This window comes from Macrobrachium nipponense, chromosome 38 (assembly GCF_015104395.2).
Source record: "Macrobrachium nipponense isolate FS-2020 chromosome 38, ASM1510439v2, whole genome shotgun sequence".
In the NCBI taxonomy this organism is placed as follows: Eukaryota; Metazoa; Arthropoda; class Malacostraca; order Decapoda; family Palaemonidae; genus Macrobrachium; species Macrobrachium nipponense.
Genome location: NC_061098.1, coordinates 8,070,263 through 8,088,604, shown reverse-complemented (window position 1 = coordinate 8,088,604; position 18,342 = coordinate 8,070,263). Strand labels below are relative to the sequence as shown.

General features: G+C 35.4%; 1 protein-coding gene across 1 annotated transcript in view; it reads right to left on the bottom strand.

The window, feature by feature from the left end:
- Window positions 1-18,342, bottom strand: part of LOC135209598 (synaptojanin-1-like) — a gene marked incomplete at its 5' end in the record, with an annotated part of 47,747 nt that overhangs the window by 8,223 nt on the left and 21,182 nt on the right. Inside the window, 13 exon segments of the mRNA XM_064242290.1 lie at window positions 462-658; window positions 1,169-1,331; window positions 1,713-1,904; window positions 5,416-5,597; window positions 6,390-6,585; window positions 7,278-7,415; window positions 9,834-9,979; window positions 10,359-10,506; window positions 10,848-10,901; window positions 10,903-11,009; window positions 12,975-13,157; window positions 13,508-13,664; window positions 14,721-14,951. Of these exon segments, the coding sequence (XP_064098360.1) occupies window positions 462-658; window positions 1,169-1,331; window positions 1,713-1,904; window positions 5,416-5,597; window positions 6,390-6,585; window positions 7,278-7,415; window positions 9,834-9,979; window positions 10,359-10,506; window positions 10,848-10,901; window positions 10,903-11,009; window positions 12,975-13,157; window positions 13,508-13,664; window positions 14,721-14,951 (2,094 nt within the window).

Here is an 18,342-nt window from a genome sequence, read left to right as displayed (position 1 = left end):
TCTGTTCAGAAACTGCAGTACTGGAGTTGGCCACCAGGAGTATTAGGTAGTAGTTTAGAATATCTGACTGGTCTAGTAAGTTATTCAGAGGAACCACTAATTCAGGAATGGGAGAAATAATTTTGAATAAATATATGCCAAACACGATTTAATATGAAGACAGCTGAGAAGGAAGCCAACATGACAGGAGCCATACATGGCATACATATTCTAGAAATGTGAGTACAATGATACCTTAGAATGATTGTGCCTTACAGTAATGAAGCATGGAAAAAGCCATTTTGTTATACGAAAACCTATTAATCATTAATAGCCTCACTGCAAAATGGCCCCAAAGCTAAAAGGTAGGTAGGTTCTACACTTGCCTAGCCTGCAGCCCGCTGTCCCCCTACATCATCTTTCAAAGCACAATGTTGTTGTACAATCATAATATTTTCAAATTTAAGCTAATGAATAAATACCTTTGGTCCCTGAGGTTGAGTTCGGGCAGTAGCTGGAGACCCTGGGGGAGTAGGACGTGGAGGTGGTGGTCTGGATGGAGTAGGGCGTGGAGGCGGGGGTCTTGTTGGTTGAGCTGGGGCACGCTGCTGTTCTATAACTTCTTCAACTCCATCATCCTCGTGTCCAGATTCTGACTGGTATAATTTCTCGAGAGCACCTTCAATTGGAAAGATTATCAGCATTGCAGTAAGAGTAAAATGCTAGTGAAGTGCACACACTTTCTTTGTAGTTTAATTAGAAGAAAAAGATGTATATGATTTTGGTTTTCATCAAGGTTAGAGATAAGAACAATGAAAAGAACAAAATAACTGAGAAAGTTTTATGATAATTATAATACTACAAAGAATTGTTAGTTGTATACACTACAAGGTTCCTCTGACAGCTATTAAGAAATCAGTCAATCTCAAATGTGAATGCTTGACTGAGGAGTACTTCATAAACTACTGGTGTTAATAATAAGGATCAATACATAAAAACTGTAACTACAGACAATATTGAAAAACATGTTACTCACACGAGGACTCCTCAATTCTGACAAGGTCTGAAGAATCTTAAAAGATAAAAGTAATTTCAAATGCTACTGTACTGCTGATTTAAATCAAATCTTTATTTATGCAAAATAAAGCATGCAGATTGACAGCATAACTAACAAAGCTGGATACATTACCTGCAATGTTTCTGATGCTAAATGATTCCTCACTCTCATTAATATTCAAGACTTCATCAGTAAGGGGTACAGTTGTATCCCCACAGAGTGCCAGTTCTTCGTTCTAAACTGTTTCTCTCCAGGCTTCTGTCTTTAGCTTCACTGCAAGCTCATGTTTCCCAATCTGGAATGAAACACCATAAGCAAATGGTATACAGTAACAGAAGCATGCATAATAAACAGGACTTCTTGGAAAAAAACTTTGGTTGATTTTATAAATTACAAATCCATTACATACACTAACTGTCCATTCATGAATTACACTGGACCATAGACACACCAATTTACTTGTATGGAAAAAACATATCGGGTAGGTTAGTGCTTGCACCTACACTCCCATAGGTCTTAGTGAAGAAAAACAGAACCTACTTAAAAGTTTTTTTTTAACAGTAAAAAAAGTGTTGTACTTGACGATCAACTATCCTCCTTGTAAGAAAAGGAGAAGTCAATAAACATTAAGAAAAAGCAAAATATTTAAAGTTTCCAGAATATATTTGAAAAATACCTTTAATGGGCCTGGGCTACGTGCCACTGCCTTTAAAGCTGTCTGGGAGTCACTAAAAGTAAACCACACTTTATTGTCAACAAAGCGAACCAAAACGACAGAGCCAACTGTGCCCATTGCTTCTTGAACTGCCTCCAAAGTCTCATCATCAAACACTTCATCTGTATCAGCTCCAGCAGGTAGATTTTGTACCTTGAAATAGAAATTTTCTGTAAAATCCATGTGCACACTATCATGATGACAAATTATTAAAACCCATACAATAGTGTATGTATTTATGCAAATTAATTTTACATACATTACAGACCTTTGAATATAAAAAATTATATTTAATTATTTTTAACACTAATTAGCACAACAAAATTGAACAATAGTATTTCCCATTTATTTTTTTCAAGATTAATTTTAACACCACCATCAGAAAGCTAAGTGTCCTTATTTAATTATTATTCTACATAAGTTCACATTCATAAGGAACAAGACAAAAATGTTCACTAACTTTCACACTAGCTTCATATAATACAAGGCCTATTGAGTGATCAGTGAAAAATAAAGCAATGAGTAATGTACAGATGAGGTGACAATCAAGCAATGAGTAATGTACATACATGAAATGTGAAAATAAATTAAGACAAGAATTACACACACACAATTAACTGCTGAAAAAATAGCATTACACTCGCCCTTAAAATTATAATTATGTACATCAACACCAACATTACTGGCAAGACAAATGTTGCACAGTGTTGCAGCACTTGGAGTAAGCAACTCAGGTACTGGAGTGTGATGATGTGGCACCTCAACACATCTTTGTGTGAGCACAAATTAACAAAACATTTTTTAATTTCATGTAAGGAGCTGTTTTACTACAAGTGATTAATGATGATTACTAGTATGATTTCCAATTCTTAAATAGAGATACAGTACATGTATGCGTGCAAATACACTTCATTTAAGCAAACATCTCAGAATTTCACAGTAATGTAATTGCCAGACGAATGAAGAGTGGCACTTTCACATTTACAAAAATTACTTTTTACAAGTAATATTGCAAACTGTAGTGGTTTTTTTTACACAAGAATAAATAATCACATACAAAAGTACACTATTTTTTTTTTTTGCTGGACTCCACAATGCATCTAGTATATACAATGAAATCCAAGAAGTTGAGGTGCCAGTGTATTTCTGTATGTACATAGTATATATATACATCACTGTTTGCATAATACAATCTTAAGATACTAGTATCAGTGGGATATGCTAAAAAAACAACAACAAATGTAATGATTTATGAATACAGCAAGGTACAGTATAAGGCTTATGAATACACGAAAGGAATCTATGCATAAAAAGTGTATTCCTTGAAACGATGGCAAAATATTAATTAAAACCAGATAAGACCTGTGGAAGGTTAGCTTGGCTTGGATAATGAAGCTGCAATGGAATTAGAAAGACCTTTGCATTATTTTAACCGGTATATTAAATGTTACATTAAAAAGTTCTCTTCAAACTGGACAATACAAGCTAATCTGCATTAACTTCTCAAATAAAATTCTTGAACAATGTCTGACCAGAATACTGTACTCTGTATAAAATTTTATAAAGAAGCTTGTTTGAAATTTTATGCAAGACCACTTTAAACTGGACATAAGAAATTAAGGTAATATAAAAAAGAAAAATTCTCAAAAAACTGTTCAACAATGCCAATCTTTGCTTAGGTTACTAATTTGGTCTTTAGTAACATAACCAAGTCAATAACTGAGAAGTGGTCCCTGACATAATTTCTAACATATAGGAACTCATGTCTTGTTCATAAGCCTTGTGACTTGCTTTATTTCATTAAGTCATGACATGATCTAATGCTGACAGAAGCCACAAATATGCTTTCTTGTTGCAGACTAAAGAGGATTGAATGTAAACAAAAGCAAAAATATCATTCTAAAATATGTTAGACAACTATATTTCTGATTTATAAGAACCCTAAAATGCTACGTACCTAAGGTAATTGGTACACTGTGTTTATCCTTTAACAAAATCCCAGAACAGGGAATCTAACAAAACTGCAATTTGCCTATTCTAAAAAAGCTAAAAAATAGAAAATTATGTATACTTCTATGCATGCTCATCCTCACAGTCATTAAAGTACTATGCTAAGGGGACAATGCTAATGTTATGCACTGAAAGTTTGTAACATTTCTCAAATGCAAAATATAGACAAGTTAGATAAGAAACATGCATCTAATACTCTCCCTATTCTGGATAAAATGAAATGATTACCCTTTTCCTTTGTGGCGGCTAAATAAGAAACACATTTATTTATGAATAATATTACCATTAAGTAACTACACCAAAACTAATATTCATAACTGATAACTCCCACAAGAAAAGCCATACAAATAATTATGATGACTCCCACATGAAGAGCCATACAAATATTTAGCATTACATCTGCATGAGACCTAGTATAAATTACATTAATTGTTAAGGTAATGACATCAGAGTAAAGTTAAGGTTGTAAACAAAGTATGACATTTTGGGACTAAAGGGGATCCCAAATCAAACAAATACTATTCATAAAAAAAAATAATCATGTTAGTCCTCTATGTACTCTAACAGATGGAAAAAAAATGGACTAATTTAGATGTTTATCTAGACATCCAAATTACAGAACCAACTGCAGTTTGATACCCCACAAGGGGGTGATGGTTCCTATACTTAATTGCTACAAATACTGGTAACTGAACAGATGAAAGAGAATGACTTTTGAAATATACTGGAGAATTCAAGCAGTCATACGGAGCTTACTTTTAGCATGGAAATGATGACCAAGGAACATTAAATTCTGAATTTAGCAACATGACCACAAGGTATGGGGCTCCAAGCACGTCCCAATATATCTGGTTATTTTTCACCATAAAGAACTGAAATATTTCTACTGCTCTTATTTAACATTATCCTACAGGACTGGAAAAGCATCAGCAGCATTACTATTGGGAGAAGCAGTTCATACATCTTTTTAAGAGGTGTTTCCTACCATGATGGAGTCTGCAAAGCTCCACTAGGATGTCATCTGCCTTGGGAAATGAGCGCTTGTATTCCTAACCCCTGGTACTTCTACTGGCAGCAAATAAGAGATCAAGAAACTTTTTTTTTCTTTCTCTCTCTCTCAAATAATATGAGTTTCGAGGTAGCGAAGCTATCTCACAAAGACAATATCACAACTCCTATAGGACTGGCCAAAGGATTCATTATTAACTGAGGGGCAAAAACTACATGAAGAAAAAGTTTAAAGTTACTATCTTAGCAGGAAGAGACAAAGGAAACAACATAAGTAAAAAAGATGCTGCAAATAACCTTATTATTGCCTACCATTTGATATACAAGAGAAATTGAATGCAATTCTCACTTAGGAAGAATGTACTGAAAGGAAGTACAATTCCAACTTAAGAAGAACGTACTGAAAGGAAGAGTTTAAAAACCAATGTAAGCCTTCATTATTCAACCATGTTGAAAATGGGGTCTCCTGTCATTATAAAACTAAAATTACCTCTATTTAAAACTTACCCATCATTACTCCAATTAACTAATAGTATTAACATACATCAATCCTATCATGCTTATAGCATGGTTAACCAAAATGAAAGAAAGGCAATTATTTTATCCCCACCAATGGACTTCAGCTTTACAGAACAGGTCTTGACACAGATGTATTACATACCTGAACAACTACAGTGCAATCAGATGGTCCTAATGATGCCACTACAGACTCATATGTACTTGTAAGTTTGCTGTCAAGAACTGTGCATCCCTCTACATCAATCACTGCTAAGACTGGACGATGGTCACTCTGTTTCAACTCGGCTCTACCATAATGAATTATTTTACCTGCAACATTAATACAATAACTAGAAATTATATACATAAAAATATTAGACTTTCAGTTTAGTCCTACCTTGGCTGAAATATGTACAGTTTTTGACCAAAAGGGAAGATGAGTGGAAATTCAAAAAATGTAAGCTGATATGTTCAGGTGAAACTAATATAATAAGTAGAATATATTTCCTCCTAGTCAGAAGTGTAAAGACTTCAAGAATTAATTTTATCTTAGATGTTACACTGAGAGAATAGTAAGAATTTAATGACTAAAACACATTACATTAAAATAATAGTTATGACGACTATTTTAAAATGTAAATAACTAGCTTTGTAATAACATTAAAGAGAATGAAAATGTCTGTAGAACTGTATACATTCTCATAGGTTAACAGCTTCCTACCATAAGAATACTTCATTACAATATCTCATAAATATTAGGCATGTACTACTTTATTAAATTTACATAAGTTTAACAGGATGCAAAATTTTTTATACTTTTATTGATGAAGTCATTATTAAAGGAAAAACTTAATCCCTAACACCAATTTAAAGGAGGAATAGTAACACACTGCCCTACTGCAAATAAAATGGCAAAATTTTAAACTATTGCACTAATTTTTAGGTACTATTATGTTTCATTCCGTACGTAGTTGGTGGAAAGGTGCTAGGACTGCAGTTTTATAAAAACAAATGTGTCTTTTTGGCCTGATACCTGTGCCACCAGGTAAGCCAAATCACTAGACACTGAATAAGTAATATGTTTATGCATCATGGGGACACAGTAAATTTTCATGGGCTTACCAGGGGACCATTTTGGATTATCCTTGTCTTTTGCATACTGTCGTCTCCAGAACAACACTCTGTCTGTCCATGCCGGTATACGCGACTTTTCACTTGTGTCGTAATCATCGCTGAAGAGGTCATATTTGTATGTTGGTGCAAATGTGAGATCTCCTTCCAAGAATCCTTTGAAACATTTTCCTTCACCATGGCTTATCTGAGAAAAAATATTAAATAACACAAAAGGTTTTAAAAAAATCTTATCACAAGATTTATACCTTTTTACATCATATCCATTACTCAAATCCTAGAGTGAAGAGGCATGCCTAACCTTCCATCCTTTAACATCTAAGCATACCCTAAATCAAGCAGCTGTGTATGTATACTCATAACCAAATAGTGTTTAGATATGTAAACATACAAAAAAAAGGGAAGCATGGCAGTTAAGAAGGGATAGAGCAAAGAAACCAGTTAACGGGTTGGAGGAAAAATATTGCAGGAAGGGGCTGCATTTTGCACTGCCTACAATACACTAAGCAATGTTCACTATAGATAGTACATTACCAACTGGAAAGATTACTGAGAGAGATCTGATACACTAACAAGTGGTTCCCAATGCCTAAGCACACTTTTAAGATTCATCAGAGGTCAGTTTCCTAAAAATAAAGCAATGGCAAAATCACAAATTTCTCCACAGTTCTGTATCTTAGTCACTAATTTTGTGCTTAACAAAACCTATCCTTGTCATTTCGTGTTTGCACAAATTTAATTTGAACAAGGAACCAGTAATAAAGATCTGAAAAGATCTGACTCACAAGTAAGTAAAACAGATGAATGCAAATATAATTACCAAGGGCTCAAATATTACCACAAATAATCTTTTACCCAAAACTTCTAAAAAATCCTTACCTTTAGTTGGTCATATTGAAGCAACACATTCCATTCTCTTCTTTGTACATAATCTAAGACTTCTTCACGTGTAAGGTTTATTCTATAGTTAAAATCTCCACACCAGAAGACATAGTCATGAGCCCAAAGAGGAACACCCTGAAAAAAAATAATATCCGAGTGAAAGTCTCCATACTGACATACCACTTTTTTATATGAACACATGACAACTCCAGCCTTATGAGCCTAGTACTATATGAATATGTTAATGACTACATAACCACCACTTCACCATACAGTTTGTTATGAAAAATTCTATACCAAACGTTTCAGACTTGGAAGAAAAGCGAAGCTGCAAAATACAATTAACCCTTAAACAAACGCCGAAGCGGTATTTTAAAAATCGTCTCCCGTATGCCGGCGGCGTTTGCGAGCGAGTGCCAAAGCGGAAAAAGTTTTTTTTTTTTTTGTAAATCACAGCACGCTTAGTTTTCAAGATTAAGAGTTCATTTTTAGCTCCTTTTTTTGTCATTGCCTGAAGTTTAGTATGCAACCATCAGAAATGAAAAAAACATCATCATCATATATAAATATTGGGATATATGATAGCGCAAAAATTTTTTTTTATATATAATTGTATACAAATCGTGCTGTGAGTAAAACTGTTAAAGCTTACGAGTTAATTTTTTTTTCGTTGTATTGCACACTGAATTCCAATCATTTTGGTATATAACACACTGTAAAACGATCAAGGCAACACAGAGAAAATATTATCACAAAACGATGCATGAACTCGTAACACGCGGACGTAAAAAAAAGCCGTTTTCAAATATTCACCATAAATCAAAATATTGAGCTGGAGACTTCCCGTTTGTTGCAAAATAAAGGTAATTGATATTTGAATATTACTAGACAGTAAGTGCTGTAGCTTACAATTGCAGTTTTCGACCATTTTGATCGAGTTAAAGTTGACCGAAGGACGAATTTTTCTATTTATCGTTATTTATATGAAAATATTTCAAAACTGATAAAAGCTACAACCATGGGTTGATTTTTGTTGTATTTCTACATGAAATTGCAAACATTTTCATATATAAAACCTTATGTAACGGCTAATTTAAAATGGTGCAAACATTACGACAATCGGATAAAAAAATTTATGATTTTTTCGGAAGAGTTACCGGGCGGACGAAAGGAAAAAGTGTTATTTCATAAATTCACCATAAATCGAAATATTGTGTTAGAGACTTCCAATTTGTTGCAAAATAAAGGTAAATGATTGAATATTACTAGAATGTAAGAGCTTTAGCTTACAATTGCGTTTTTTTACCATTTCAGTCGAGTCAAAGTTGACCGAGGTTGAAATTTTGGCACTTATCGTTATTTATATGAAAATATTTCAAAACTGATAAAAACTACAACCATGGGTTATTTTTAGTTGTATTCTAAATGAAATTGTGCAAATTTTTATATATTAAACTTTATGTAACAGCAATTTAAAATGGTGCAAACATTACGACAATCGGACGAAAAAAATTTCTTATTTTTTTCGGAAGTTACCGCGCGGACGTAGGAACAAAAAAGTTTTTTTTTCATAAATACACCATAAATCGAAATATTGTGCTAGAGACTTCCAATTTGTTGCAAAATGAAGGTAAATGATTGAATATTACTAGAATATAAGAGTTTTAGCTTACAATTGCGTTTTTTGACCATTTCGGTACAATCAAATTTGATCAAAGGTGGAAATTTTGGCACCTATTGTTATTTATATGAAATTATTTCAAAACTGATAAAAGCTACAACCATGAGTTGTTTTGTTGTATTCTACATGAAATTGCGCACATTTTCATATATACTAATCATGTAGAGGCTAATATAAAATGGTGCAAAAATTATGTCAAAGTGACAAAATAATTTCTGAGATGTGTCGCTGATGCTTTTTAGTGCGAGAAGAAAGAAATTCGCGCTTGTGCGCCTGGGTAACGATTGTAAACAACAACGCCTTGATCCATGAGCTCCAAGCATCCCCCAAGGCGTGTTGTGATTCAAAAGTTTTTGCCTAGTAGGCATATAACTATTTTTCCGTGAATTTTTAAAAAAAACTTTTTTTATATCGACATACCATACGTCCAATCAGCACCCAACAGACAATTTATACCGACGTTTAATACGTCCAATCGGCGTTAAAGGGTTAACCCATACCAATGAGGATATCTACAAATACATCTGAATAATTTTTCAAAATAATATTGTTTTCATGCTGTTTTGGTTTAAATCAAAGTTAGCCATTTTATCCAAAGTCGTTGCTTTCAATATCTTTTTATAATCTCATATATTTTCATACTGTATCAACCTCCATCTGTTGTGTTTGTATGTCCCATGGCAATTTGAAATAAATTCTTCAAACAAATATGAGTAATACAGGCCTAAGAAGCAGTCAAAACGTCTTTGCTCAGTGACTTTAAAAAGCTTTCATATTTACATCAGATTCCCACCTTTTACTTTCTTATTCTTGTGACCCTTGCCACATAACACCCCCCCCCCCAAAAAAAAAAAAAGCTTCAAGGTACTTACAAGGGGAAATATAAGCTTTCTTGCAATACTATCATAGTCATTATTTCTTTCATTTACTTCTTTCTGACCAGCAGCAAAATGTGAGCAAACAAAAGCCATCGACGTATTGCGGACAACTAATCTGATGCCAACTCCACCTTTGTTTCCTGCAGAACAAAACAATTACAACATATAAGATAGCTCTTTAAAAAAATGTTCCTTGTTATAAAAAAAAAATGTTTTTAAATTAATGAATATAATTTACTCCTTACTGTTAGAATGCACGGCTAAAATATTGTAAAATGCTAAAAATAACAAAGTGACAAAACCTTCTGCTGTTATTGCTGCAGCTAGTTACTTATAGGGCACTGGTACACAAAGCACAGGTCCTTTATAACTATCAACAACTAAAATGTCATGTACTTCCCCTACTTGGATTAATTTTCAAACCTACCAGTGAAAAGCAATTTCAATTTGGTCAAGGATAATATTCTTAAATTTACACATCATAAATAAAAGGCTTAAAAGAATATATAACCTGCTCACCTGTAGCTCCTTGCATGCCTGTTTTTACACTCTCTACAGATACTCCTCGAATATGATTAGCATGTTTTTCATTTACGTACACAAATAACGCTACTCCTACCAGTTGTGACCAAGTAACCATTACAAATTTCTCATCTCTGGAGATGACCTGCAAGAAAAATGAATAATTCTCTCAAACAATACACTAAAACCTGAGCAACTACAACAATATATATAAAACTCTTTGAGATTTTTAAAAAATTTGGAGACGATTACTATTAACGTTATTATGTAGTTAAACTTGGGGCTAGCCCATCAAAAAAATATTTGAAGATTTTTTGATGAAAAATGCATAAGAATGCAGTTTACATAGTTTTCAATGCACCCAAAGCATTGAAAGTAAGGTTTTCTTAGGATTTTTTATGATGTTCCGGCTTACGACGATTTTTGGCTTACAACGCTTCTCAAGAACAGAACCGCCGTCGTAACCCGGAGACTGCCTTTACTTACCTTTTGTAGTTCCTTTCCCCAAGAAGCTGCATTCTCTGACCACTGAGTATTCTGGGACAATGTTTGTAGCATTCAAATCCACAATCTCCTCAAACCCAATTGCAAAGACGTCAGGCGGACGAATGTCTCTATCTTCCTCTTCAGGAGTTGTATCCACTAAAGCTTCAGAGGTGAAAAATAAACTTCAGCACATATCGATACGTAGTACAGTAGGCAATTGAAATTCAAAAATATACCCATAATAAAAAGTATTCCATATGGTTTCTTTTCATTTCTTCAGTAAACATAGCTGAACTTTATTCTGCTTGACAAAAACATGATAAAATACTATATGTAATAGGAAAAGTTTTGGAATGATCTGATTTACAGTATAATTTCATGGAATGTGATTTCACACCCTACACTAATAAATTTTTTCCTTCACATTTCCAGTTGCTTTATAATGTACAGTGGTACCTCGAGATACGAAATTAATCCGCTTCCGAGGCGGCCTTCGTATCATGAGTTTTTCGTATCTTGCAACTGCATTTTACATGTAAAATGGCTAATCCGTTCCAAGCCCTCCAAAAACACCCCAGTAAATTTCATAAATAAAGCTAAATTGACCTATAAAAAAATGAAAATATAACAACAATTTGGACCATTCAATACCTAACTTAATATGTACTGCTAATATGTACTACATAGTACCTGTAAATAAAGTGTATTAGTGTACATGGTATACAAGAAATACTGTACGTACATACATACGTATGTGGTAAAATGTGGAGGCTTACCTTTCGAGTGAGGCTATCTCCAAAAAGTGGCGACAGAGGAGGAGGACAAACGGCAGATACGTACACTTATCTTTACGAAACACATAAAAAAATGCCAGGAAAACATAAACTAAACTTTACGAAACACATTAACAAAACTGTAACACTTAACTTTACAAAAGACTTTGATTATTTTTTTTTTTCTTTTTTTTTTTTTTTTTTGCCTTTTTTTGAATTTTACATATTTTTTTACTTTTTTATACTTTATGTATTTACAAATTTTAAATTTCTTCACCACCGAATGGATGCCAGTCCGTTTACGGAATTTTTCAAACCACCCATGAGAAGCCTTGAACTCTGGGGTTACGTCGATGTCCCCATCTCCCTCCGTCGTATTCAGCTTAGGCAATCAAATTGCGAAAATAGCGCTGGCCTTATGGCAGATTGCCGTCTCGGTTATCGTATCGCCAGCATTTCTTTGTCCTCAAACCCATAGAAGCAGCATCCTCTCCATTTCATCATGCACATGGCTCCTCTTGTTGGACAAAATAGTCACACCCCTTGGAATGTGTAGCTGCTTTGATGGCTTCCTTCTGCTTAAGGATGGTGCCTATCGTCAACGGATTTCGGCCGTATTCCTTAGCAATCCCACTCAACCACATGCCAGCTTCATACTTTTTTATTAACTCCATTTTTTCTGCATAGAAAGCATTCTCTTCTTTCCGTGAACTTCAGCAACTTTCTTGGGACCAATGACTATACAGTATGTAATTAAGTTATGTAGTATACTAATTAAGTTCTCACACAACACGATAAAGTAGTACAACGAAATCACTAACACGAATTTACGTTAACAAACGAAATCGTATATGTGAACGAACGAATTCCGCGTGCATACCATAACACTGGTGAGAAGCAATGGCTGACAAAGAACGCCGACTACAGTACGATGCATGATGGGATCATGGGAGAGATGCTGACTAATAAGAGAGCAGGATCTTATGGCGGTGACTAGCTTCAGGAACCAATGGGAGAGCGGGAGGATGGTGGGAAGTCTACTCAGTTGGCGGCGCGCGAGTTTCAAAATTGTTATCGGTGGTCCGGGCGAATCTCGGACTTAACAGCAACAACCTTTCATATCTTGAGCAATTTTCGTATGTAGAGCCGTAAAAGTTTTCGTATTTACTTTCGTATCTCAAGTTTTTCGTAAGTTGAGCCTTTCGTATCTCGATGTACCACTGTACCTAATTTGTCTACAATACAATGTATACAAAAAGTTCCATAACATTCTAGGTGTAAATTAAAATGATTTAGGATATAAACCAACAAAAAGCTCTTAGTACAAATTATTTTTATACAGACAACAACTTACAGCTCTGGACAGCATTTCTCTTTGAATCCAGCAACCAGTCATCCAAAGAGAGATGCTTATACGCAAGACTTCGGAAGTGTTTCCCTCCATTAACATTGTATGTTCCGACAGCAACGCGCAGAGGTATGGATGCAGTATATTCCTCGCTCCTCTGACACACATGACGAAGTACATTTATGGGAGCTGGAAAATGTTAAACTATGACCTTCACTAAGAAGGGAAAAACAAGCACAAATAATTAAGCTGTTTATCATCTAAATTAAACATCACTACCAACACCTAAGTTTTCATTAGCTGCAACCTTTAATTGTACCTCATCTTAAAAATGGAAATTACTTTCATACAATCTCTAATTCAATATAACCATAAACATAGTAAAAAATTAGTAAAGGAAGATGATCCACTCAACCTGGGCAGAGTAGAGCCTCTCTTAGTAGGGCTAACATTACTATATCTCTCATCTACTGTTAAATATAAACAAATAAAAAAATAGCCGAAGTTTCTTCTGTTGTAAGATGTACACTGTTTCTTACCATAGAGGTAGCTAGTTGGAAGTAATGATCTTGAGAGTGCTGCTAGATAGTTATTCAATAGGTTCCCATGTAACAGAATGTCTATGGATTCCTGTTTACTGCTGTCTAACAAATTGTTCTGGATAGTTCTGGCTGCAGAACGTGCTCCATCAATAAGCTGCGGAAAAACAAAACAAGGATATGTATTCATAATCTTTTCAGACTCCTCGTATCATATAATCCCTTTTGGATATACACAGATGAGTTTTGAATAATAAGTTAGCTATTACCCTTCCAATGTAAACATAACGCTTAATAATAGTATACACTTACTCTCAGCTTTCATGAGCTGCCCTAAGGATTTGTTTCACCAATATAACTGGAATTTCATTAAGTAACTTATAGCTCTAACCATAAGGACTGGAGAATTTTATAAGATTTCCTAAATGGGTTTGTGTTTTATACTTAGTATTAAGAAAGAAAGAGAGAACTTTTTCATTTAATTTCAATTATTTATAAAATGGTTTCAAATACAGTTTTATTAAAGAAATCCTACCTTCATCAAAACTTAACATAGAATAATGATATATAATAAAAAAAGGAACATAAAAAGACATTAGAGGTCTTTCATACAACTGCTTGCTATATTAATATCCTACAGCAAGGTCCACTGACAAAAATTTCCAGTATTTTATGGTTACTAATAGTTTCTAATTATCACTAAGTAATGTTGGGCACAGAGTTTAAAGCAAAATATAAAATAAGACTACTATTACATCCTGAAAAATGAAAAAAAGATGTCCTTGTGCTGATGACAGACAAAATTTGCTACATAAACTTTAATAAAATGACCTAGTCCCAGCCCAATACTAGTTGTTATACAAAGGTTTTAGTTAATTATACAAAGGAAGGATTGATTACTAAATAACTGAAATTATGACTAAAGGCAATCCTAAAGATGTTCAAATGCCTGGGGACCTCTGTGATCTGTGAACCAGTCAGTAAATACACAGGCAGTGAGACAGCTAGTCACCTGAGACCTAAAATACATATGCATTTGCTGACCTGCCACCTACAGCCTATGTTTTTCATCTACTGAGGATATGTGTGAAAAGGGCTACGGTCAAAGTTAATTAATGGTGGTGAGGCAAATATTAATCAAATTGCACTTACAACATCAGAAAATGAAAGAGAACATTCAAAAATAAAAACAATCTTACAAGACCTACTTTACCTTTGATCCCTGGAGAGCTCCTGTTCCAGCATATATCTGACTGATTCTGTTACCATTGTCTTTCCACATCTCTTCCATCTTTGTATTGAAGCGCTGGACAATCACTCCATTATTTGATACACCTAAATACTCTAGCATCTTCTGGAGGATGTCTAAACCAAGGTATGACTGTACACGATTAGTTCTGTCAAGGCAATCTAAGCAGTTTGTTCGTATCGTCCCTTGTTGCATCTGTCAAAATCAATTTCTGTATTATATGACCATTCTGAAATAAATTTCCACAGTTAGCAATAACATTCAATTCCATGAAAAACTGATGCTACTGTTGTTTTGTCAGAGAGATGACTTTCACAAGTAGTTCATGGCACACAGCCCACACATTTTAAAAAATTCAAGATGTTCAGACTTCAGCAAAACTGGTGTTACTGTAATATACACAAAGTGAAAGTCTAAAACATTAATTTAGCATTACTGATCAGTGGATTAACTATTCTTTTCAGTGAAGTGCTACAATTTCCATTACATACCTTAAAATACATCATTTTATGTGATTATCATTACCATTAATAATTCAGTCTCAATGTTGCCCAATCTTCTCTATAAAACCTAGTTGATAAATGATGCTTCCCCCGATCAATGAATTTCTAACCACCACATTTAATCCTGCTTTTGCCTGGAAAGAGGGGTCTGTGTCCTCTTGTCATATTTGGTATGATGATGGCAAAACAACTTTAATCATACAAAGATGAGGGAAACTAAGTTTAACATTTGCATATTCAAGATCTTAATCTGCTATGAAACATTAAAAATATTATTAACCCTTAAACGCCGACTGGACATATTTTACGTCGACTTTTTTGTCTCTTGTGTGCCGACTGGACGTATTTTAAGTCGACATACAAAGTTTTTTTAAAAATTCGCGGAAAAATACTTTTAGGCCTACCAGCCGAAAACTCTTGAATCACGCAGCTTGGGGGATGCTGGAAGTTCACGGATCAAGGTGTTGTTTTGTTTACAATCGTTACGCAGGCGCGCAAGCGTGAATTTCTTTCTTGCCGCACTAAAAAGTATCTGTGACACATCTCGGAAACTATTTTGTCACTTTGACATAATTTTTGTACCATTTTAAATTAACCGTTACATGGAGTATTATATATGAAAATGTGCACATTTTTATGTAGAATACAACAAAAAATACTCATGATTGTAGCTTTTATCAGTTTTGAGATATTTTCATATAAATAACAATAAGTGCCAAATTTCAACCTTCGGTCAACTTTGACTCTACCGAAATGGTAAAAAAAATAAAAAACGCAATTGTAAGCTAAAACTTTTATATTTTAGTAATATTCAATCATTTACCTTAATTTTGCAACTAATTGGAAGTCTCTAGCACAATATTTTGATTTATGGTGAATTTATGAAAAAACTTTTTCCTTAAGTCCCCGCGGTAACTCTTCCGAAAAAAATCATACATGCGATTGTGGTAATGTTTGCACCATTTTATTTTGAAATTAGCCGTTACATAAAGTTTTTATATATGAAAATGTGCGCAATTTCATGCACAATACAACTAAAAAAACAACCCATGGTTGTAGCTTTTATCAATTTTGAAATATTTTTCATATAAAAAATTATAAGTGACAAATTTTCAACCTTCGGTCAACTTTGACTCTACCGAAATGGTCGAAAACGCAATTGTAAGCTACAACGCTTATATTCTAGTAATATTCAAGCATTGTTTACCTTCATTTTGCAACAAATTGGTGAAAGCCTCTAGCACATAGTTCGATTTATGGTGAATTATGAAAAAAAATAACATTTTCTTTTACGTCCGCGCGTGAACTCTTCCGAAAAAAATCATAACGTGCGATTGTGGCTAATGTTTGCACCATTTAAAATTAGCCGTTACATAAAGTGTTATATTGGAAATGTGCGCAATCCAGGTATAATCACAAAAATAGTTGAAGGTTTGTAGCTTTTCTCATTTTTGAAATATTTGCATTAATCACGATAAATAGAAAAAAACCACGTTCGGAAATCCAAATTTGACTCTACCGAAATGGTCGAGAAAACACAATTGTAATATAAAACTCTTACAGTCTAGTATATTCGTCATTTATCTTCATCGTGAAACAAATTCGAAGTCTCTAGCACAATATGACAATTTGTCCGAAAATTGCATTTTTTCCTAACTATACAAACCTGAGGTCCTTTAACATGTAAGTAGCTAGCGCAGCGGACGGTCGTAGCTTCGAAGCAAGGGAAGAACGTAGTTACACTGCTTGTTCCCGACAGTGCGCGCCGCGCGACTGGAGGTAACAAATCACTTTTGCTTTTGGCCTCATGCAAATACACAGAGTGATAGGGACGCGAATGGTCTCTACACCAAGATGTGGCGGAAAGTGCTCTTCAAACCTGTGGGGGCGACCGGTCGTAGACCTGTTTACGCCACCGGCATCAACGGAAGATCCCAGGTGTTTTCTTCTTCGGCCGTGCCGACCCATGGGCAGCTGCAGAGGACGCTCTCCAACACCCGCTGGACACACCCTCTTTCGCTTCGCCTTTCCTCCCTTCTGTCTGATTCGAAAGTGATCATATGGAGCGCGTGTCCTCCAATCTCAGAATGTTCCTGGTGGTCTCCCAAACGCCTCAAGCCGTTTGGTATCCGACCTGCTGGCTCTTCTTGCAGACCATGAACCGAGAGAGCTACCCAACTGTCAACAACCTTCTAGCCCATCCACACGTAGAACGGTACCACCGATCATTCCCAGTCCCTTCAACTTCACGGCTGGCTGTTATCCACCATCTCTTGCGAACGGAAGAGGCTTTTCTCGTAGCGCAGCAACAAAGGATGGCTGTAAAACCCCACGTCAGACAGTCATCTGGCAGCTGTTATACCAGGGGAAGTGGGCCGTCTTCTGTGTTGGTGTCGTAGACAGGGTTTTGTTCTCCTCTCAGAGCCACTCATTCAGCAAGGTAAGCGGACTTTCCTCGTGTTTCCTTTCTTACGCCGAGAGAAGCTCCTCTCAGTACCCACAGTTACGGATATAGAGCCCGCTCTGGCTCTCCGTCCTAAAGCTGAGGGGACTGGACATCACGAATTTCGTTCGAGATATCCTTGCTAATGAAGGAGCTTCGAAGTTCTTGCCCACCCAGGAACCAGGCCCCCTGGTGGGACGTTACCTCGTCCTTGAGGGGTCTGACTCGAACAACCTTCGAGCACTCCGGGTCGTCAGACAGGGATCTGACCACTCAAGACCCTCTTCTTGCTGGCCGCTGCAATCGTCGAAGAGAGTAGGGGAACTACATGGCTCTTTTCTTTTATGTTAAACTACCAGAAGCTGTGATCTGTGACGCTCGAGTTTCGTCCCGAACTTCGTAGCTAAAGACCTCAAATCCGTCGCATCCCTGACGACAGTTCGAGTCTTTCATCGATACCCCTCCCTGCTGGACTTTTCAGATAACGATGCGGATAGATGCTGACTTTGTCCCTGTGAGGGCGCTACGGCGCTATCCTGAAGATAACTCCACATCCTCAGGCCCTGAGTTGGTCGCGCCCAGCATCTTCGTTAGCACTGGGTCGCCAGAAAAGAGTCTCCAAGACACAAACGCTTTCTTT